Source organism: Plecotus auritus (genome assembly GCF_963455305.1).
Source record: "Plecotus auritus genome assembly, chromosome: X".
NCBI lineage: Eukaryota > Metazoa > Chordata > Mammalia > Chiroptera > Vespertilionidae > Plecotus > Plecotus auritus.
The window spans coordinates 9832193-9852964 of NC_137784.1; the positions used below are offsets into that span (position 1 = coordinate 9832193).

The window sequence follows — 20772 nt, forward strand, 5'->3', positions numbered from 1 at the left end:
CATTTAGCATTTTATTTATTTATTTATTTATTTATTTACTTACTTATTTATTTATTCTTCCAATAGTCTTATGAGGGAGAGAATATTTCTACTTTACATATGAAGAAATTAGGTTTCAGGCAGATTAAATTAACTTGCCCAAAGTCATAAAATTAATTAGTTTCTTCATTGAAAACCAACCTTGACTTTAAGGCTATTTCTTTATTTTATTTTTTAATACTTACCTGAGGATATTTTTTATTGATTTGAGAGAGAAGAAGAAGAAGAAGAAGAAGAAGAAGAAGAAGAAGAAGAAGAAGAAGAAGAAAAAAAAAAAAAAAGAGAGAGAGAGAGAGAGAGAGAGAGAGGCATTGATCAGTTGCTTCCCATACTCATCCTGACTGGGAATTGAACCCACCACCTTTTGATGTATGGTTCAACACTCCAACCAACTGAACCGCACAGACCAGGGCTTTAAGGCTATTTAGTTTCCCATCTCCTATAGCATGTGCACTAGATACAGAGATGTGAAAGGGCAAGATGTATTTGGATAGTGGAGAAGCTGAATGCAGCTACAGAACTGTGTGCATATGCGTGTGTGTCCTGAGATGAAACTAGGAAAAACTGCTCAGGGACAGGTTGTGAATGGGCCTTAATGCCATACTAAGGAGATGGAATTTTGTCCTGAGGGTGGTGGGGATCCAGGCTGAGATGTCTTGAGGTATGAAAACAGTATTGCCAAATGAAAAAATGGTGCAAAATAGTATGTGGCATTCTATTTGTATGAAGTATTGAATAACCAACAGGAAAAACACAGGTGTGCATCATACTAGTATATATCTATAATAATAAAAGGGTAATATGCTAATTAGACTGGACGTCCTTCCTGATGTCCTTACTTCTGGACAAAGCTGCAGCGGGCGGGGACTGTGGCCCCTGGTCATGGCAGTGGCAGTGGCAGTGGCAGTGGCAGGGGCAGGGGCCGTGGCAGAGGTGGCAGAGGCCCCCGGCCGTGGTGGCAGCGGTGGGCGGGGGCCGGGGCCAAGGCCCTTGCATGAATTTTGTGCATTGGGCCTCTAATATATATATGACATTTCTAGAAGAACATATACTGTTTTCCTGTGGGGCATAAAAAGTGGGGGATGCTTTTTAATTCTTCACACCCACTTACAATTATTTGAACTTTTGAGTATCTAAAAGTTATTGACTTTAAGTTATTTTAAACCAACAACAGGATATGTGTTAGTTTAAGGTCTACAAATGAAAGATTACAATAACTTTAAAAATACATATTTTTATTGATTTCAGAGAGGAAGGGAGAGAGAGAGAGAGAGATAGAAACATCAATGATGAGAGAGAATCATTGATTGGCTGACTCCTGCAGGCCCCCTACTGGGGATCAAGCCCGCAACCCGGGCATGTGCCCTTGACTGGGATCGAACCCAGGACCCTTCAGTCCACAGGCTGATGCTCTATCCACTGAGCCAAACCAGCTAGGGCACAATATCTTGAAAATACTTCTGTTTTATTCCTCTGAAACGAGCACTCAAGATGTAATTTCAATGCTTAGGAAATCATTTGCCTGAGAACTTAAAAAATAATCACTTTTAATTTCGATCAACTAGGATCATCCACAGGTAGTGGAAATGACTAATCTGTTCTGTTTTCGCCCCCACCGACTTTCTAGATTTCATACATCAGAATCCACCCCCTGAAAACGTCACTCTCTTTTGTAAGAAGAGTAACAGCCATCCTTTGTTATCTTTAATTTTATTGTTGAAAGAGGAGGAATAATCAGTCCTGAAACATCATGAGTAGGTAGAATTTAATTATCTGAATTGAATAACTCCCTGTAAACTGTAAGAAAAAGAAACCAGTGTGTACACATAGGTTCTCCAGGGACTTGTGGTTAGCTACACTGTGAAATCCTTGAGATTTCATAATATAGCTTGTCTCATTTTCCTGTTATGAAATGGGTTTTTTTAGCATCACTTTTCTTGTCTGTTTTCAGATCACGGAACTGTGTGGTGCCAAGCGCATTGGTTATTTTGGTCCAACTCAGTTTTACATTGCCTTGAAATTAATTGCTGCAGCACAGTCTGGCCTCCCTGTGCGGATAGAGAGTATTAAATGTGGTAAGTAGCTCCCAGTTATACATTTTATTACCCATGACCCGTTTCTTATTTCTGAGAACCATTTTTAGTGGATTTAAAGCCTATTCTATAAGCATTTGTGGAATTTCTTCTTGCTTTATCCAACTCCCCTGTAAACTGAAATAAGAAAACTTAGCAAGTATCTTAGTTTCTTTTTTTTAAGTGGGAAACACTCAGAGAGCAACCTGAGATTAGTTCCTTTTAACTGACTTGCCATTAAAATAGATTTTGTTCTTTAGCAGGAAGAGATTGGGACAGGAATTCCAGAGCCATGGCAAAAGAATAGCATTCAGTTTAATTTTCCACTTGAGCAATTTATAGTGTCATTTAAGGCTTTGTTCAGGACAAGGGGACGTGTAAGTGGGAGAGTCTGGGTGGAACTGCCCCCATTCTCTCTCTCTCTCTTGTCCTTGTCAGTCATATCAGCTTTGATCATCCTTTAATTCCCCAATTCTTGAAGCACCATTCTGATGATTAGTAAGTACTTTGGGGGTACCAATTTTGGCAGAATGAAATTATCTTCTTAAAGTTTTGATTTAACATTTTCTTATCTCGCCATCCTTGCTCCCAACCCACTGTATACTTGAGCACTTTCCACAACTTGAACAAAAAGGAAAGCTCCAGACTCTTGTCATCATTTATACTGCCTCAGTACTGGTTTTACAAATCTGTATGAAGAAGGTGAATACTCATCACATCAAGGCATGTGCTGAGGTCCCCTGTAATTCTCTCTGATACAAATGGCTTTCATATGTCCACACAGCATGCAGGAACTTCTTCCTTTTCCTCATATTGAGATGAAAACCACTCAGCTGTTTACACCTGTCCTGTGAAGTCCCTGGTAGACCTTGAAGTGGGTTCAGGATTTATGGTTAGTCCATGGTAACCTTGTAGGACAACTCCAAATAGCTGAGAAGATTCTCATAGCTTGGGGAAACACAGCCCTTTTACCCTAACCATCAGAAGACTGTGATCATTCTGCTCATCTTTATCAAAAGCTTAGTGTATGTCAGGCACTGTCTCATTTAGTCTTCACAAGCCCTACATTCAGTATTTGCATCAGTCTGTGTTGCCTAGGATAAGCTGTGATAACAGACACCACTGAAATCTCCGTGTCATAACAAAACAAAGGTTCGCTTCCTGCTTTGCAGTCGGTGGGGGTGAACTCTAGGGCAGCTGCCCTCCATGTGGTGGCTCTGTTATTCTGGCTGCTTGTTCTTGTGGCACCTCCAGCACAGCACCTGTTCCCATAATTGCCAGAACAGAGAAATAGTTTCTCACCCTAGCAGTTAAATGCCTGGATGTGACTCATGTTACTGCTACTCACAGTGCATTGGCCAGAACTTGTCACATGATTCGTTGAACTGCAAAGCAGACTGGAGGGGATGTAATTTTCTCATGTGCCTGCAAAGAGAGAAGTGGCTGAACAATGGCAGTCTTTATTATGGGACTGTTATTATCCTTATCTTACAGATGTGGAAATTGAAGTTTAGGGCAGTTGAGTAACTTGCCTTAGGATGCAAGGCTAGTAGAGTTTGGAGCCAGGAGCTCAGCTGCCAGTTCCTACGCTCTTCATTGTTATGCAAAGTAGCTTCTTCTTGATTATTCTTTCTGTTTAGTAAGTGCTGACTGTAATCTGTAATCATGGAATATTATCCAAATGGGGGAACAAATCTGACCCAAAAGGCATCCCTTGGTATTACATAATTTGGTTCCTTGAAACAAGTTTCTTGATGGAGCATAATTTCAGTGGCTCGTTTAGTGTTTATTGCAAGACATAGCAGTCACTGCTGTTAGTCACTTGCTGTAGTTAAACTTACATCACAGCGGATTTGTGGTAGGCACTGATAGTTTCCATTCCATTGTAAATGGGCATTAAGCTTTATTGTAGCATCTTCCAACTTTATCTTCTGGAGAAGTTAGAATTGCTTCGTTGTATACAAGAATGAAGTTCAGACACCTTTGTTGCTTATTTTAAGCAAGACTGAAATCTTTTACCTGCTTTGTGCCCAAATCTACAGTTCAGTTTCCGAGGGGGTGGGGAATAGGTGGGAGGATTGCCTGTTATCACTTGTGTATAGGATTAACACTTTTCACAAATATAAGGCTTTCTCAGTTGTGTTTTATAAATCCTGATGCCTTTTACCTCTGACCTACAGAGCTTTAAATGCAAAATGAAAAATAGAGGCCACCCTAGACATTCTAATCTGTTTAGCCTGGGATATGGCCTGAACATTGGGATTTTTAAAAAAGGATAATGTTTTTATTGATTTTAGAGAGGAAGGGAGAGTGAGAGAGAAATAGAAATATGGACAAGAGAGAAACATAGATCGACTGCCTCTTGCATGCCCCCAACTGGGGATCGAGCCCACAACCTGGGCAGGTGCCCTGACTGGGAATTGAACCCATGACCTCCTGGTTCATAGGTTGACACTCAACCACTGAGCTACACCTGCTGGGCTAAACATTGGGGTTTTAAAGAGCTCCTCAGGTGATTCTTATGTGCAACCAGTGTTGAGAGTGCTTCTAATGAAAGCCAAGTAAAGCATTTTCAAGAGCTTTGCTTTAGCTACGAGTATTTGGTTATACCTGGGCCTGAACTGGGGTGAGGCAAGAGGCACCTAGGGTGCATAATTTAAGGGGGCACTCACTCTCAGGGCCCTGCAAGTGTCGACTCTGCATTTACTAGTACATGGCCCTGAGAGTGAGTGCATCCTTAAATATTGGCACTAGGCATCTCTTGCGTCACCTTAGTCAGAGCTGAGTTAAACAGCCAGGGTTATCTGTTGAACACCAGTAAAATACTGGTCAGGGAGCTTGCAAACGCTGTACCATTTACTTCTCCCCCCGCCCTCATGTACTCAGAAGTAGAATCATCCTCTCTTGGGCAGATCAGAGTACAAATTATTTATGTGATCTTGTTCCATCTTTTCAGATCCTTTTTTGCAGACTGAGCGGAAACAAATATCTTTCTGAGGAGACACCATAGGATTAGCTTATATTTGATTTACTTTTCTCTTATGAAGTCCATTCCTGCTTAGAGTGCTGGAGAGCTGCTGAAGTTGGGAAACATTAAAACAGTAAAAAAAAAAAAAAAAAAAAAAAAGGCAGCCATCCTCTCTTTAGGAGAGTCTTGGTTTAATTTTCCAGATTGGTTATCCTATTTAAGTCTCTTGGGCCCTTGGCTGATTGATCACGCAGGGATCTGTCATATTGCCTATTTTTTGAATCAAATGTGGACATAGCAACTAAAAATAAACATGATGTGGATATTAGAGAACCAGGGGCCTTCTTTGCCTGGGGAACTAGGATACTTGCTGTTGCTAAGATGTTTTCTGGCTTTAGCACAGCATCAATCATTGGAAATGCAGCTGTGTTTTTAGAATAGCGAGCTGATAGGAGCGCAGAGGCACACTGAGTATTATCCTGAACAGTGGATACAGATGCAAATCATTATGCACAATTCACAATATTATCCCCATTTTTGGAGTTGTTTATGTTGTGTAATTTTCTGTGCTGAGAACTAGAAATGTGCCAAAGCATTATTTTTGTTTTCAGAATAGTTTTGTCAGATTTGAAAGATAAGTAAATATATCAGACTATTACATTTCAGTTCTTTGTAGCATCGTGAGTGTGGCTAATGGTTTTGACAGTAGGATCTGCCTGAACATTGGACTAATTGCTTTAACTTGATACCATTTTCCTTATTCCATTATGAAAAGACTACTGGAGATAGAATGTGAAAGTTTATTAAGGAATAACATAGGATAAGAAACTGTTCTGCCCTGGGAATGAAGGACCTTTCTGTAGGGCAGCCGCACTGGCACTAGTAAAGAGCCAGCTCTGGCACAGATGAGCTGTGTGGTCTTGGGGATGTTATTTAGTACTTCAAATGATTGATATCTATTTCCACTTCTGTCAGTGAAGGCTAATGATAGTCTTACCTTATTGAGTTGTTGTGAGGATTAAATGAGCTAATATTTGCAGATCTTAATACAGTGTCTGGCATATAATAAGTGCTATGTAAGTTTTGCCTGCTACCACTTGTCACTTATTTATGTAATATCACATCCTTTTTATTCTTGGTGTTGAAATAAAGGATGAAGTGGGAGATGAGTCCAAACCCTGAATTAGGTCTACGAAGACTTGATGGCATTGAAAAATGTTAAGCCAGAATACTTTGGTAAAACTGGTAGCATTTTTCTGTCTTGACATTATTATAGGAGTCCTTATTGTGTCGAAATAAAAATTTAATCTATATTTAGTGCTCTGGAAATTTTCCTCAAAAGTGATTCATCTTTTGGACAGTGAGTTCCCCTTTCCTCAGTTCTAAAATAAAGTCTCACTTCAGCTTCTCTGATTCTGGTCCTAAAGAATTGCCGCTGCCTCGATTTATGATGTCAAAGACCGACAGTGACATACGATTTGGGAACTCGGCTGAGCTGCATGGAACTAAGGCTCAAATTCCATATTTAATCTCGGAAAAAAATATCTTCAAAAGAATGGATGATGAGGATAAACAGGTAAACAATCTGATCAGGCATGTCCATTTGACTGACCATGAAACCTCACGTAGCAGTGCCTCTTATCTGCTCTCAAGCTTCCAGCAAATCTCACCATCTGGGTTACAATTACAGACTTGGAAGTGAGCCAGTGAAATTTCCTTGTAGCAAGAAATAGAGGCCAAATGCATAGGAATTATCATGAGCCACCCAGGGGCCCTTTAGAGCCTACATTAATGTAGAATTGTGTCCAAAGTAAGGCCACCGATTTAGCACACTCATTTGATTAATCTACTTCCAAATGAGTTTTTTGAAATGTAACTTTTAGGAGTTTTCCAAGAAAGTCTGGAGGAAAGGTTTCTCTGGCTAGATAAGTTTGGGGAATGCTGCTTCATATACTATTCTGGGGGGAAGACTAAATCCTCAGTATTGGAGATTCATAGTGCATATTAGCACATTAAATGCCCTGAGAAGTCCTGCAATAAAGGGACCTGGAGATCTGTATTTACTAAACTTCTTTCACCAGGGCATATTTTTTGGGGTGCATGCTTGGAATGCACCTTGACAACTACTGTCATTGCACATTAGCAAGTTAGGAACAAGAATAGGGAGGATGGGCTTTTAAAATTAGACCACTAATTATAATAGTCAGATGGTGATTGGTAGGGACAAAAGTGTAAAATGCCGGAAGAGTGAGCCTATCAAGAAGAGGTAAATAGTCTAACACATTAGTAAATCCTGAAGTCATCAAGGTACTGCTCATACTTTTAATAAAGATATTGAATCATGCAGACAAGTCAATTATATTAAATATAGTATCTTCTATAAGGTAAATTAATTTGTTATATTTTAGGAAGATGAATAATATGTATGTATGTGTGTGTGTGTGTGTGTGTGTGTGTGTATATATATATATATATATATATATATATATATATATATATATATATTTTGGGGGGTGTCTGTGTCCATTGGTTAGGCTTATATGCATGCATACAAGTCCTTTGGTTGATCTCTCCCCCTTTCCCCCACCCTCCCCTACCTTCCCTCTGAGGTTTGATGATCTGATTGTATATTTTTTTGTTAAACCTCACCTGAGTATATTCGCCCATTGATTTTTTAAAGAGAGATTGGAAGGGAGGGGGAGAGACAGAGAGAGAGAAACATCAATGTGAGAGAGACACATCCAATTGGTTGCCTCTTACATGACCCCTGACCAGGGCCAGGAATTAAGCCTGCAACCAAGGTACATGCCCTTGACGAATCGAACCTGGGACCCTTTAGTCTGCAGGATGATGCTCTATCCACTGAGCCAAACTGGTTAGGGCAAAAATGTTTTTAAAATGCAGTAGGAAATTAAAGTTGGAGAACTAATTTATATGGTTCACCCTGATAATGCTGGATATCTGAGGTCTTGCTGCAGAAGTTTTATACTTATCTATATATATAAAAGCCTAAGTGTCTGTCCAACTGTCTGACCAGTAGCTATGACATGCACTGACCACCAGGGGGCAGAAGCTCAATGCAGGAGCTTCCATGATGCGCACTGGCCATTTAAAAATAAATGGCACCGCAGACCTGGCACCAACAAACTAACACTTGGCTTCCCCCAAGTGGGACACAGGCCCTGCCACTACCCTGGAGCAACAGCCCACCAAATTGCAGCCAGCGCTGCTAAGACCCCGTGGTGCAAAATGCGGCACACAGCTCAGCCCAGCCCAATAACAGTGGCTGTGGGCGCCGGATAATGACGTCATGTAGCAACGCCTGGCTTCCTCTCCCTAGTGACTACTAGCGTCCTTACAGTTTCTTCAGTCCAGTAACAGGACTTGCTTTATAACTGGGTGCAAACATTTTACACTGTAACCAAATGTCTGTGAAGCATTTTCCTGTGCCTCATCTCATTGGATTCTCACAGAAGTCCTGGAGTAGGTAGATAGGAGATTTGGTGGAATCCTATTTTCTTTTCATTAGCTGGAAAATAGAGATTTAGAAAGCTTAGAAACCTGACCCGACTGAAAAGAAGTAAGAAATGGTGGACCTTGAAAATGACTTCAGGTTTTCTCACTGTGCAGAATATAGTCAAACACTGCTGCAGTTAAATATTTTACCCTTTATTCTCCTTGGGTGATCTATAAAAATCTGCTTCGTGTTGATATTTATTGCTGTGTTGCTGACAATTACCTGAAAGAGAAGTTGGGGTGCTTCACTGAGCTGGAAAAAGTTTAGTTAAATCAGAAAGCAGGTCTAATTAAACAAGTTTATTGTATCCTATATAATAAAAGCCTAATATGCAAATTGACCAAACGGTGGAACCACTGGTGGAACGACCGGTCGCTATGATGCGCGTTGACGACCAGGGGGCAGATACTCAACACAGGAGCTTCCCCCAGCCTGTAGGCCCCAGGCCAGTCAAGGTGGGTGCCAGCAGGGGCCCCTTGATTGCCCCAGAGAGGGAGGTAACCAGCGGCGGGGGGTGGGACTGGCCGGTGAGCAGCGGGCAGGGCCGGTGAGCGGGTGGCACCAGGCTCGCCAAGGCGGGTGCCAGCAGGGGCCCCCTGATTGCCCCGCTGATCGCCCCACAGATCAGCCCTGATCACCAGTCAGACCTAGGGGCCCTACCCATGCACGAATTTTGTGCACCGGGCCTCTAGTCTATATTAATAAAAGGGTAATATGCTAATTAGACCGGGTCGACCAGCCATCTTCCAGATATCCAACTTCCTTCCGGACAAAGCCATGGTGGTGGAGGCCAGGGCAGAGGCAGTTAGGGGTGATCAGGCCGGCAGGGGAGGACAGTTGGGGGCGAGATCATACTGGCAGGGAAGGGCAGTTAGGGGCGATCAGGCAGGCAGAGGCAGTTAGGGGCCATCAGGCCGGCAGGGGAGAGCAGTTAGGGGTGAGATCAGGCTGGCAGGGGAGGGCAGTTAGGGGTGATCAGGCAGGCAGGCAGGCAGAGAGGTTAGGAGCGATCAGGCAGGCAGGGGGGCAAAGTAGGGGCGATCGGGCTGGCAGGGGGGCAAGGTAGAGGTGATCAGGCTGGCAGGGGGCAAGATAGGGGCGATCAGGATGGCAGGGGGGCAAGATAGGGGCGATCAGGCTGGCAGGCAGAAGGGATAGGGGTGAACAGACAGGCAGGCAGGTGAGTGGTTAGGAGCCAGTCATCCTGGATTGCGAGAGGGATGTGGACATCCCCCAAGGAGTCCCAGATTGGAGAGGGTGCAGGCTGGGCTGAGGAACCCCCCTCCATGCATGAATTTTGTGCACTGAGCCTCTAGTATATATATATAAAAGGCCAAGTTGACTCGCACATGCACGATACATATAAAACTCTCACTGGCGCCAGTTGCACACATTATGTTTCAATCTGTCATTGTCAATTGTGAATTTGGTTGACTATTATAGAGAAAGGGCGAATAGCAATATTAAAATATTTCTTCTAATTAATTTCCTTTCAATGTGCATGAATCTGTGCACTGGGACACCAGTAATTTTATATTTAAGTGAGGTGTAGCATGTTCTTCAAGGATATATATATAAAGGAGCATAGGAATCTTCAGTCACCACTATTTGGCATGCTTTCCTATCAGCATTTGGAGAGGAATGAGGGTTCACTATCCCAGGATGGTTGGTGCCCTGGGAACTTTCTGGACCCATCCCCTGGCTGTGTGAGTAAGGACACATCCTTTTGGCTGGGTTTATGCTAGGCCCACCCAATCTGTGAGTGTGAGCTTACAGTTCAAAGCAAATATTCTTTTATTTTTCTTGAAGAAAAGTCTTAATCAGTACCTCAGATTGCATTTTTTAGACTAATAGCAACTATATAGTGCCTGTGTTGATAAAAGTTACTGTTTCTTTGATACTTGGGCACTCTGAAATTACCCCTCCGTTGGTAGCATTAAAAATACAGAGGAGGAAACCCAGTAGCAGAGTAAGGTTGCTTTTCTTGCCTAGGGTCCAACATCAGGTTCACATTTGAATTGAGATTCTAATTGTAACATGTTTAAGGCTCCATCCTAGTGTTTATGAGTGGGCTAGTTGGAGTGGTTCACCCATAATTAACTATTTTGCAGTCTCTCGATGTAAAAAAACCCCAAAAAACACTTGCCATTTTACTTGGCATAGTAAGCTCTAAGAATATTTAGTATTAAGCATTTAAAATATTTTTAATAGCCACATTTGCTGGAAGACTTGACGAGTGTAAATCCAGAAAGAAAGGGCCTTTATTAATGAATGAAAATTTAATCTATCCACAAAGAGATCAAAATTGGGGAGTATGAATGTTATTTCTTGTGATGAGCAGTGTCTTTTATTTTCCAAAGGAAAATATTATTGGAATAACTGAAAGTGTTCCAGGCTTGTTTTAATAATTGAGGTACCTGAGTACTGGTGAGACTTTATTCTCTGGGAGACTTTTGAATCATTAGACACTGATTTTTAATCCAGCCGAATTTTTGAGAAAACATTTCCTCCATTTGTTAAACCAACTGGCTCACCAGCAGTAGAGCTGTGTTATACTTCATAACTGCAGCTTAGAGTGCCAGGCTTCTCCAGTGATTGCTTCTGAACTCTGCTCTGATTTTTTGAAGCAGGAAACACAGTCTCCTACGATGTCACCCCTCGCCTCCCCTCCTTCTTCTCCGCCTCATTACCAGAGGGTGCCCTTGAGCCATGGCTACAGCAAACTGCGGAGCAGCACGGAGCAGATGCATCCAGGTAAGAGGCAATCTGCAGGCCAGCTGTCCCAGGCAGGGTCTTAGAGACTCCTTAATCTATCAGGCAGCAATGCTGCCAGCTGCTGAATCTCCGGACTTAATTACCTCTGTCTTTGGAAACATGGCTCAATTTAATTTTATTCTCTCAAGCAAGGTTTTAAAAAATAAAATGAAATATATCTTAGTAATGCCTTGTCTTCTACAAACTTCAGACTTGTAAACAACGATTTAGATGATTTAATCTCTCATATACAGATTTCATCACACAGGAAAGTGGCATATTAAGGGGTTGTGTTGTTTTGGAAATGTTATTCTTTCCCGCAAACATACCAAACATATTTATATAAGAACTGCTTTTATGGAATGACTTAAAAATATAACACTGCAAATGCAAAAGAGTTGATTCAACCGTTAAAGACTGATCACATAAATGGAATTATTTAGCTGTTGTGTTTGGGAATAAGAATACAGGAAATGACAGGAAAGCATTTTGCTGAGAAGTGTATAGAGTGTCCGTTGTGCGGTTGCCTGCTTGCTCACATTCAGGCTGTGCTGGCCATGCTATTGGTAAAATCCGTTAGTTGGTTCTAACGATGACTTGCAGAGTTGGCTGCCTAGGCACAGTGCTAAAACTCCATAAATTCACTGCAGCAGCTTGTCCTCCTGGGGCTCAGACTCCTAGTTTAAGATATGACCAATTAAAGGTATTCTAGAATTGGATACCCATAACCCCCCTTTTTATTTTGTGGACTATGGCTGAAAATGACCCAGTTTCTGCAGGCTTTTGCTGCATTGAAAATAGTGGTGACTTCTAGAGGGACACAGATATAAAATGTGTGCTAGCCTGGACTAGAGAGAGGCTGTAATCTTGCAGAAAGAAGCAGGTGTAGCATAATGGAAAAATCTTTTGATTGGAATCAGAAGGTGTGGGTTTATGTGACTAGCTATGTGACCTTGGGCAAGCCATTTAACTGCTCTGAAGCATGGTTTCTTCTCTTTTAAAGCGGAGTATCTTGTAAGGGTATTGTAAGGTTTAGTGAGAACGTGAGTATAAAATCTGATTAGAAATTAAGTCCTTTGCAAATGCAAGATGATATTGTAACAAGAAATCACTCTCCTGGAACTGGATTGTCCTACTGATGTCTGCAGCAAAATGGGGTTGAGAATTCATTTTCCTCTTACAGTCCAGTCCCCCTCCTGCCTGATTTCCCTGTTTTTAGAAGTGGGTTTTTAAAAATTCCTAATCTTATTTGGGCTTGAAAGTTGGAGTCCTGTGCCTAGCATGGTGCCTGATTTTTGATTTTTAATTCACAGGTGAGTCATTTTTGTTCAGTGTATCACCATGTTCCACCCTATCTTTTTTGGTATTCCTTAAAAACCTTGTCTGTACTAGCTTTATTTCATGGCCATTCTCTCCTCATCCCATTCAAATTGGGCTTCCGTTCCCCCAGTGGCAAGGAGATAACCTGCTTCTCTCCATCTTTTTCAACTCTTAGTGGCACCTGTCAAGGTTGTTCATGCCTTTATGCTTTTTTTAAATCTGATTTTAAAAAGTCAGGTAAAAATTACATATGACAAAATGCACACATATAAAATACTCAGTTTAGTTTTAACAAATGGATGTACCCATGAAACCACCATTTTGATCAAGAATAGAACATTCCCATCACCTCAGAGATGCCCCTTTCCAATCACCCTCTGCTCCCTAGTGCAAGCACTGTTCTGATTTTTATCTCTTTAGATTAGTCTTGTCTTTTCTAGAACTTCATATAAATATAATCATATTGAATGACTGTACTCTTATTTGTCTGCCATCTTTCCCTCAGCATAGTGGTTGAAATTCATCCATATTGTGTGTATCAGTAGTTTGTTCCTATTTATTACTCAGTAGAGTTCCATCACATGAATGGATCACAGTTTGATGAGCCGTTCTCCTGTTGATGGACATTTGGGTTGTTTCCAGTGTTTGGTTGTTATGAATATGAGTGTGACATATGTTGTAATTTCCCTGGCACCTAGGGGTGGAATTGCTAGACTTAGGGTAGATGTATGAGAAAGTACCAAAAGAGTTTTCCAAAGGGGCTCTATACATCCCACTGGCAATGTATGAGAGAGTTCATGCTCCTTGAAAGCATTTGGTATTCTCAGTGGTTTCTTTTTCTTCAGTGTTTTTAATTTTAGCTATTCTGTTAGATGTGAAGTACATCTTTTTGTGGTCATTCCTTTATTCTTGAAACATTGTCTTCTAAGTTTCTGTTATCCCTTCCTGGTTTTTCTCCTACATTATGATCCTTAGACTGATGAGCTGCTCTTCTAGAGGGTTCTTCTTTGTACAGCTTACCCATAGAGAGGAATCTGAGTGAACAGTCTCCTGTTTCTCAAGGAGTTGAGTTTCCTGGATCTAGCCATCAATTAGGAGGCTGTTAGGTCCCTGTAGCTAGGAACAAGGTCATTCACAAATAAAATGTTTACAGGCATTTCTATTTAGACTTGCCCATCTATGTAAGTCAAAGGAAGGGAGAATTTTTCTATCTGCAACTTGGGTCCATCTTGTGATTTTTGCTTCTAATTGATACTATTCATGTCAAAGCTTGTTAATTCCTGTTTTTATAATGTTGGTGGATTTCCCCTCAAAGGATTTTCTTTACCTATTTGCTTCCTTTTCTGTCACATATCTTTAGGTCAAGAAGTAAGAGAAGTTCGCATGTCTTCCTTCTCTCTCTCCCCACGTTTTCAGAACTCAGTTTCTCCAACCCATTTGATGGGCTCAGGATTCTCTTTCCTATTTTTGTACTCTATCTTACCTTTGGTCTAGACCAGTAGTTGCCAACCTTTCAGACCTCACAGACCACCAGTGATCCGCAGACCACTGGTTGGCGACCGCTAGGCTAGACAGTAGCATATCTAAAAGCTGTTAAACCTTAGCGACTCTGGTACTAAGCAATCCAGAGTTATTTTTAGTTTCCACCTTTTCAGAAAGGAGTTTTGCTACTGACATAATTTTCTTGTAATACATTTTCTGGGGTCATTTCCCTGTCCAATATTCTGCCATGATTCCTGGCTGGTGGGACATGTATTGAGTATGCTTTAAATCAGACTGAGCATCATCAGACCAGTCTGGAATTCAGAGCCCCTCTTCAGCTTGTCTCCTGGGCTCCTGTTAGTTTCACTTGCTGGATATAGCTGTAGCTAATGTTCATTGCATAAGACTTATGTGCCAGGTATCATGCCGAGGTCTTTATGTGCATTATATTCTTCTTACCACAACCCTCAGAGGCACATAATGCTATCCATATTGTAAAAATAATGTTTAAATAATAGTAATACATGTATATAGTTAAATAATATTTACATACCTATAGTAAATACAACTATTCTTCCCACTGAACTTGTTTCTGATCTCCAGAGGCAACTACTTTCAACTCTTTCACTTGTTTCTTCTGATGTCTAATGTGTTATCTCAAAATCAATATGTCTGTTCTGCTTTTTCTTTTTTTTTTAAATTTCTTTATTAAGGTATTACATATGTGTCCTTATTCCCCCATTACCCCCCCCACCTCCCATTCATGCCCCCACCCCCCTGTTGTCTGTGTCCATTGATTAGGCTTACATGCATGCATATAAGTCCTTTGGTTGATCTCTCCCCCTTATCCCCACTCTCCCCTACCTTCCCTGAGGTTTGACGTTCTGATTGATGTTTCTCTGTCTCTGGATCTATTTTTGTTCATCAGTTTATGTTGTTCATTATATTCCAGAAATGAGTGAGATCATGTGATATTTATCTTTCTCTGCCTGGCTTATTTCACTTAGCATAATGCTCTCCATCTCCATCCATGTTGTTGCAAATGGTAAGAACTACTTCTTTTTTACAGCAGCGTAGTATTCCATTGTGTAGATGTACCACAGTTTTTTAATCCATTCATCTGCTGATGGGCACTTAGGCTGTTTCCAAATCTTAGCTATGGTGAATTGTGCTGATATGAACCTAGGGGTGCATATATCCTTTCTGATTCGTGTTTCTAGTTTCTTGGGATATATTCCTAGAAGTGGGATTACTGGGTCAAATGGGAGTTCCATTTTCAGTTTTTTGAGGAAACTCCATACTATTCTCCACAGTGGCTGCACCAGTCTGCATTCCCAACAGCAGTGCACGAGGGTTCCTTTTTCTCCTCATCCTCGCTAGCACTTGTCATTTGTTGACTTGTTGATAATAGCCATTCTGACTATTGTGTGAGATGGTACCGCATTGTTGTTTTGATTTGCATCTCTCTGATGATTAGTGACTTTGAGCAGGTTTTCATATGTCTCTTGGCCTTCCTTCTGTCTTCTTTCGTAAAGTGTCTATTTAGATCAGTTGCCCATTTTTTGATTGGGTTGTTTATCTTCTTTTTGTTAAGCTGCATGAGTTCCCTGTAAATGTTGGAGATTAAACTGTTATCGTTGATATCATTGGCAAATATGTTCTCACATGCAGTGGGCTTTCTTGTTGTTTTATTAATGGTCTCCTTCGCTGTGCAAAAGCTTTTTATTTTGATGTAATCCCATTTGTTTATTTTCTCTTTAGTTTCCATTGCCCTAGGAGCAGTATCAGTGAAGAAATTGCTTCGGCATATGTCTGAGATTTTGCTGCCTTTGGATTCCTCTAGTATTTTTATGGTTTCCCGTCTTATGTTTAAGTCCTGTATCCATTTTGAGTTTATTTTTGTGTATGCTGTAAGTTGGTGATCTAGTTTCATTTTTTTGCATGTATCTGTCCAATTTTCCCAACACCATTTATTGAAGAGACTGTCTTGACTCCATTGTATGTTCATGCCTCCTTTGTCAAATATTAATTGCGTATAGTGGTTTGGGTCAATATATGGATTCTCTATTCTATTCCATTGGTCTATATGTCTATTCTTGTGCCAGTACCAGGCTGTTTTGAGAACAGTGGCTTTGTAATACAGCTTGAAATCTGGTATTGAGAACCCTCCTAATTTGTTCTTTTTTCTCAGGATTGCTGTGGCTATTTCGGGTCTTTTTTTATTCCAGATGAAATTTTGGAGAGTTTGTTCTAGGTCTGTGAAATATGCCGTTGGTATTTTAATGGGGAGTGCATTGAATCTATAGATTGCTTTGGGTAGTATGGACATTTTAATGATGTTGATTCTATCAATCCATGAACACGGTATGTTCTTCCATTTGTTTATGTCTTCCTCTATCTCTTTTTTCAGTGTCCTGTAGTTTTCCGCATATAGGTCTTTTACCTCCTTAGTTAAGTTTATTTCTAGGTATCTTAATTTTTTTGGTGCGATGGTAAATAGGATTGCTTTTTTAGTCTCTCTTTCTGTAAGTTCACTATTGGTGTATAGAAATGCCATAGATTTCTTGGCGTTAATTTTGTATCCTGCTACATTGCCAAATTCATTTATTAAGTCTATTAGTTTTTTGATGGAGTCTTTCAGGATTTTTATGTACAATATCATGTCATCATGTCCAAAAATAAGGACAGCTTTACTTCTTTTTTTCCAATTTGGATGCCTTTTATTTCTTCTTCTTGTCTAATTGCAATGGCTAAAAACTTCCAGTACTATGTCGAAGAGGAGTGGTGAGAGTGGGCATCCCTGTCTTATTCCTGTTCTTAGGGGAAATGGTTTTAGTTTTTGCCCATCGAGTATGATGTTAGCTGTGGGTTTATCATATATAGCTTTTATTATGTTGAGGTATGATCCTTCTATTCCCACCTTGTTGAGAGTTTTTATCAAGAAAGGCTGTTGGATTTTGTCAAATTCTTTTTCTGCATCAATTGATAGGAGTATGTGATTTTTATCTCTCAATTTGTTTATGTGATGTATCACGTTTATTGATTTGCGGATATTGTACCATCCTTGCATTTTTGGGATAAATCCAACTTGGTCATGGTGTATGATCTTTCTGATGTAGTGCTGGATCTGATTTCCTAGAATTTTGTTGAGGATTTTGGCATCTATGTTCATGAGGGATATTGGCCTGTAATTCTCTTTCATTGTGTTGTCTTTATCTGGTTTTGGTATTAGGGTGATGCTGGCTTCATAGAAGGAGCTTGGAAGTGTTCCTTCCTCTTGAATTTTTTGGAATAGTTTGAGGAAGATAGGTTTTAGTTCTTCCTTGAATGTTTGGTAAAACTCCCCTGTGAAGCTATCTGGCCCTGGGCTTTTGTTTGCTGGAAGCTTTTTGATGACTGCTTCAATTTCTTCTATAGTTATTGGCCTATTGAGATGTTTAGATTCTTCCTGATTTAGTTTTGGAAGGTTGTATTTTTCTAGGAATATGTCCATTTCCTCCAGGTTGTCCAATTTGTTGGAATAGAGTTGTTCATAGTATTTTTTAACAATCATTTGTATTTCGGTGGGGTCTGTTGTTATTTCACCTCTTTCATTTCTGATTTTGTTTATTTGGCTCCACTCTCTTTGCTTCTTGGTGAGCTAGAGGTTCATCAATCTTGTTTATCCTTTCAAAGAACCAGCTCTTGGTTTTGTTGATCTTTTTTTTTTTTTTTTTTTGTTTCAATGTTGTTTATCTCTGCCCTGATCTTTATTATTTCCTTCCTTCTGCTTACACTGGGCTTTTCTTGTTGCTCTCGTTTTAACTCTTTGAGTTGTAGGGTTAGGTAATTTATTACCATTGTTTCTTGTTTTTTTTTTTTTTTTTTTTTTTTTTTTTTTTTTTTTTTTTTTTTTTTTTGCAGTAGGCTTGTAGAGCTATGAACTTCCCTCTCAAGACTGCTTTCGCTGTGTCCCATAGATTTTGGATTGTTGTGTTTTCATTGTCATTTGTTGCCATGATGTTTTTTATTTCTTCCTTGATCTCTCTGGTAACCCAGTCATTATTTAATAGCATGCTGTTTAGTCTCCATGTGTTTGATTTTTTTGGATTGTTTTTATTGTAGTTGATTTCCAGTTTTATGCCACTGTGATCTGAGAAGATGCTTGATATGATTTCTATCTTCTTGAATTTGAAGAGACTTTGCCTATGACCCAACATATGGTCTATCTTTGAAAATGACCCATGTGCACTTGAGAAGAATGTATATTCTGTGGCTTTGGGATGAAATGTTCTGAAGATGTCAATTAATTCCATCTGGTCTAGTGAGTCATTTAGGATTGATGTTTCTTTGCTGATTTTTTGTTTAGAGGATTTGTCCAATGGTGATAGTGGGGTATTAAAGTCCCCTACTATGATTGTATTGCTGTCAATCTCTCCCTTGATATCTTCCAGGAGTTTTTTGTATGTATTTGGGTGCTCCTGTATTGGGTGCATATATGTTTACCAGAGTTATTTCTTCTTGTTGGATTGCTCCCTTTAGTATTATGAAGTGGTCTTCCTTATCTCTTGTTATGTCCTTCACTTTGAGATCTAATTTGTCAGAAATAAGTATTGCTACCCCAGCCTTTTTTTTTTTTTCATTTCCATTCGCCTGATAAACCTTTTTCCATCCCTTCACCATCAGTCTGTGTGCATCTTTTTTTCTGAGGTAGGTTTCTTGTAGACAGCAGATATGTGGGTCGTGTTTTCTTATCCAATCCGTTACCCTATGTCTTTTGATTGGGGTATTTAATCCATTTACATTTAAAGTTATTATTGATAGTTACTTATTTGTTGCCATTTTTATTCTTTACCCCTGTGTTCCTTCTTCGCTTCCTATTTCTTTTTTTTTTACAGCAGACCCTTTAGCATTTCTTGCATTGCTGGTTTGGTGGTAATAAATTCCCTTAGTCCTTTTTTGTCTGTGAAGCTCCTGATTTCACCTTCAATTTTGATTGATAGCCTTGCTGGGTACAGTATTCTTGGATTCAGAACCTTCCTTTGCATGACTTTGTATATTTCATTCCATTCCCTTCTGGCCTGATGGTTTCTGTTGAGAATTCAGTTGCTAGTCTGATGGGGGTTCCTTTGTAGGTAACTTTCTGTCTCTTTCTGGCCGCTTTTAAGATTCTTACTTTGTCGTTGGTGTTTGCCATTTTAAATATCACGTGCCTTGGCGTCAGTCTTTTGGGGTTCATTTTGCTTGGGACTCTGTGAGCTTTTTGGATTTGTGTGGGTTTTTTCTTCCCTATATCAGGGTAGTTTTCTGTCATTATTTCTTCAAACAAGTTTTCTATTCCTTGCTCAGTTTCCTCTCCTTCAGGAACCCCTATTATGCGGATGTTGTTTTGTGTTGTCCCAAAATTCCCTTAGGCTCTCCTCCTGCTTTTTATTTATTTTTTTTTAGAAGCTGCTCTACTTGGGTATTTTTTCCAACCTTGTCTTCTAGCTCACTGATGTGGTCCTCTGCTTCTTCTAGTCTACTCTTGATGCTTTCTATTGAGTTCTTTACAGCAGCGATGTCATTTTTCATTTCTTCTTGGTTCTTCTTCATTTCCTCTTGGTTCTTACTCATATTGTTGAATTTGTCTTTCATTCTTTTCAGCCACCTTATGACCATTTCTCTGAATTCTTTCTCTGGTAGGTTGCTTGCCTTCATTTCATTTACTTCCTTTTCTTGTGATGCCTGCTTTTCTTTCATATGTGGGCTGTGTCTTTGTCTCCCCATGATCTCTCTTCTCTGGGTGTCTGGTTATGTAGTTCTCTCTCTCCTGCGTTGATTTAAAGGCACAAAAATACAACACAACCAGGTACAACACACAAGGCACTGAACAGAAATGTATTCACGATATTAATAACCCCAAATATAGGTGATCACCAGAGAAAGGCAAATTAGGGGATAGGAGAGAAAGAAGAAGAGAAAAAAAAGAAAGGAGTGCCAAAATGAAATTGGGAAAAGGAAAAAAAAAGTAAGAGAGAAAAGAAAGAGAATAAGAAAGAAAAGGGGAACAAACTATATATAAGGGGGGAAAACTCCAATAGAACAGCCACTAATCCCAGCAAATGCCAGCAACAAGTACCTGGAGATGAATACAAACTACAGACAACAATTAATATCAAGCGAGGCGAGGAAAAACAGATACAAAAAAAACCCCAAACAAAAACAAAGCAAACAAAAAACCAAACCAAAACAAAAAGAATAAGCAAAACAATCTCACAAACAAGCATAAGAAATCAATATAATCAACATTCAAGCAAACAACAACAAAAGGACAGAGAGAAAAACAATTTTTTCGATAGTGAAGACAGAGAAGAGAGAGGTGTGTATGAACTCAGAGCAGGGGATTAGAAATTATATATATAAGTAGGGTGAAATTTTAACGGGGTAAAAAGAAAGAATAGGGAAAATCTAAAGCAGGAAAAGGGTAAGATAAACAGGACAACAAAAGGGGAAAAGTTAGGAAGAGAGTGATGGCATAAAGGTAGAGTTGAGATAGAGTAGAATGATGCTAAAGGAAAGATGAAACTAGAATGTAGAACACTAATCTCAAAGTCAAAGAGAAAATAAAATGACACCTTTTTTAAAAAAGGTAAAATAGT

The 20772-nt window shown here is 39.9% G+C and overlaps 1 protein-coding gene across 7 annotated transcripts in view; it reads left to right on the top strand.

Moving 5' to 3' along the window:
* Positions 1–20772, top strand: part of REPS2 (RALBP1 associated Eps domain containing 2) — a 204454-nt gene that overhangs the window by 60945 nt on the left and 122737 nt on the right. For 4 of the 7 annotated variants that reach the window (XM_080653923.1, XM_080653926.1, XM_080653925.1 and 1 more), the window contains exons 2-4: positions 1991–2114; positions 6507–6655; positions 11224–11350. In XM_080653923.1, coding sequence (XP_080510049.1) covers positions 1991–2114; positions 6507–6655; positions 11224–11350 — 400 coding nt within the window. The remainder of the gene's footprint in view (positions 1–1990; positions 2115–6506; positions 6656–11223; positions 11351–20772) is intronic. The other 3 variants (XM_080653924.1, XM_080653927.1, XM_080653929.1) reach the window with 1 other exon arrangement.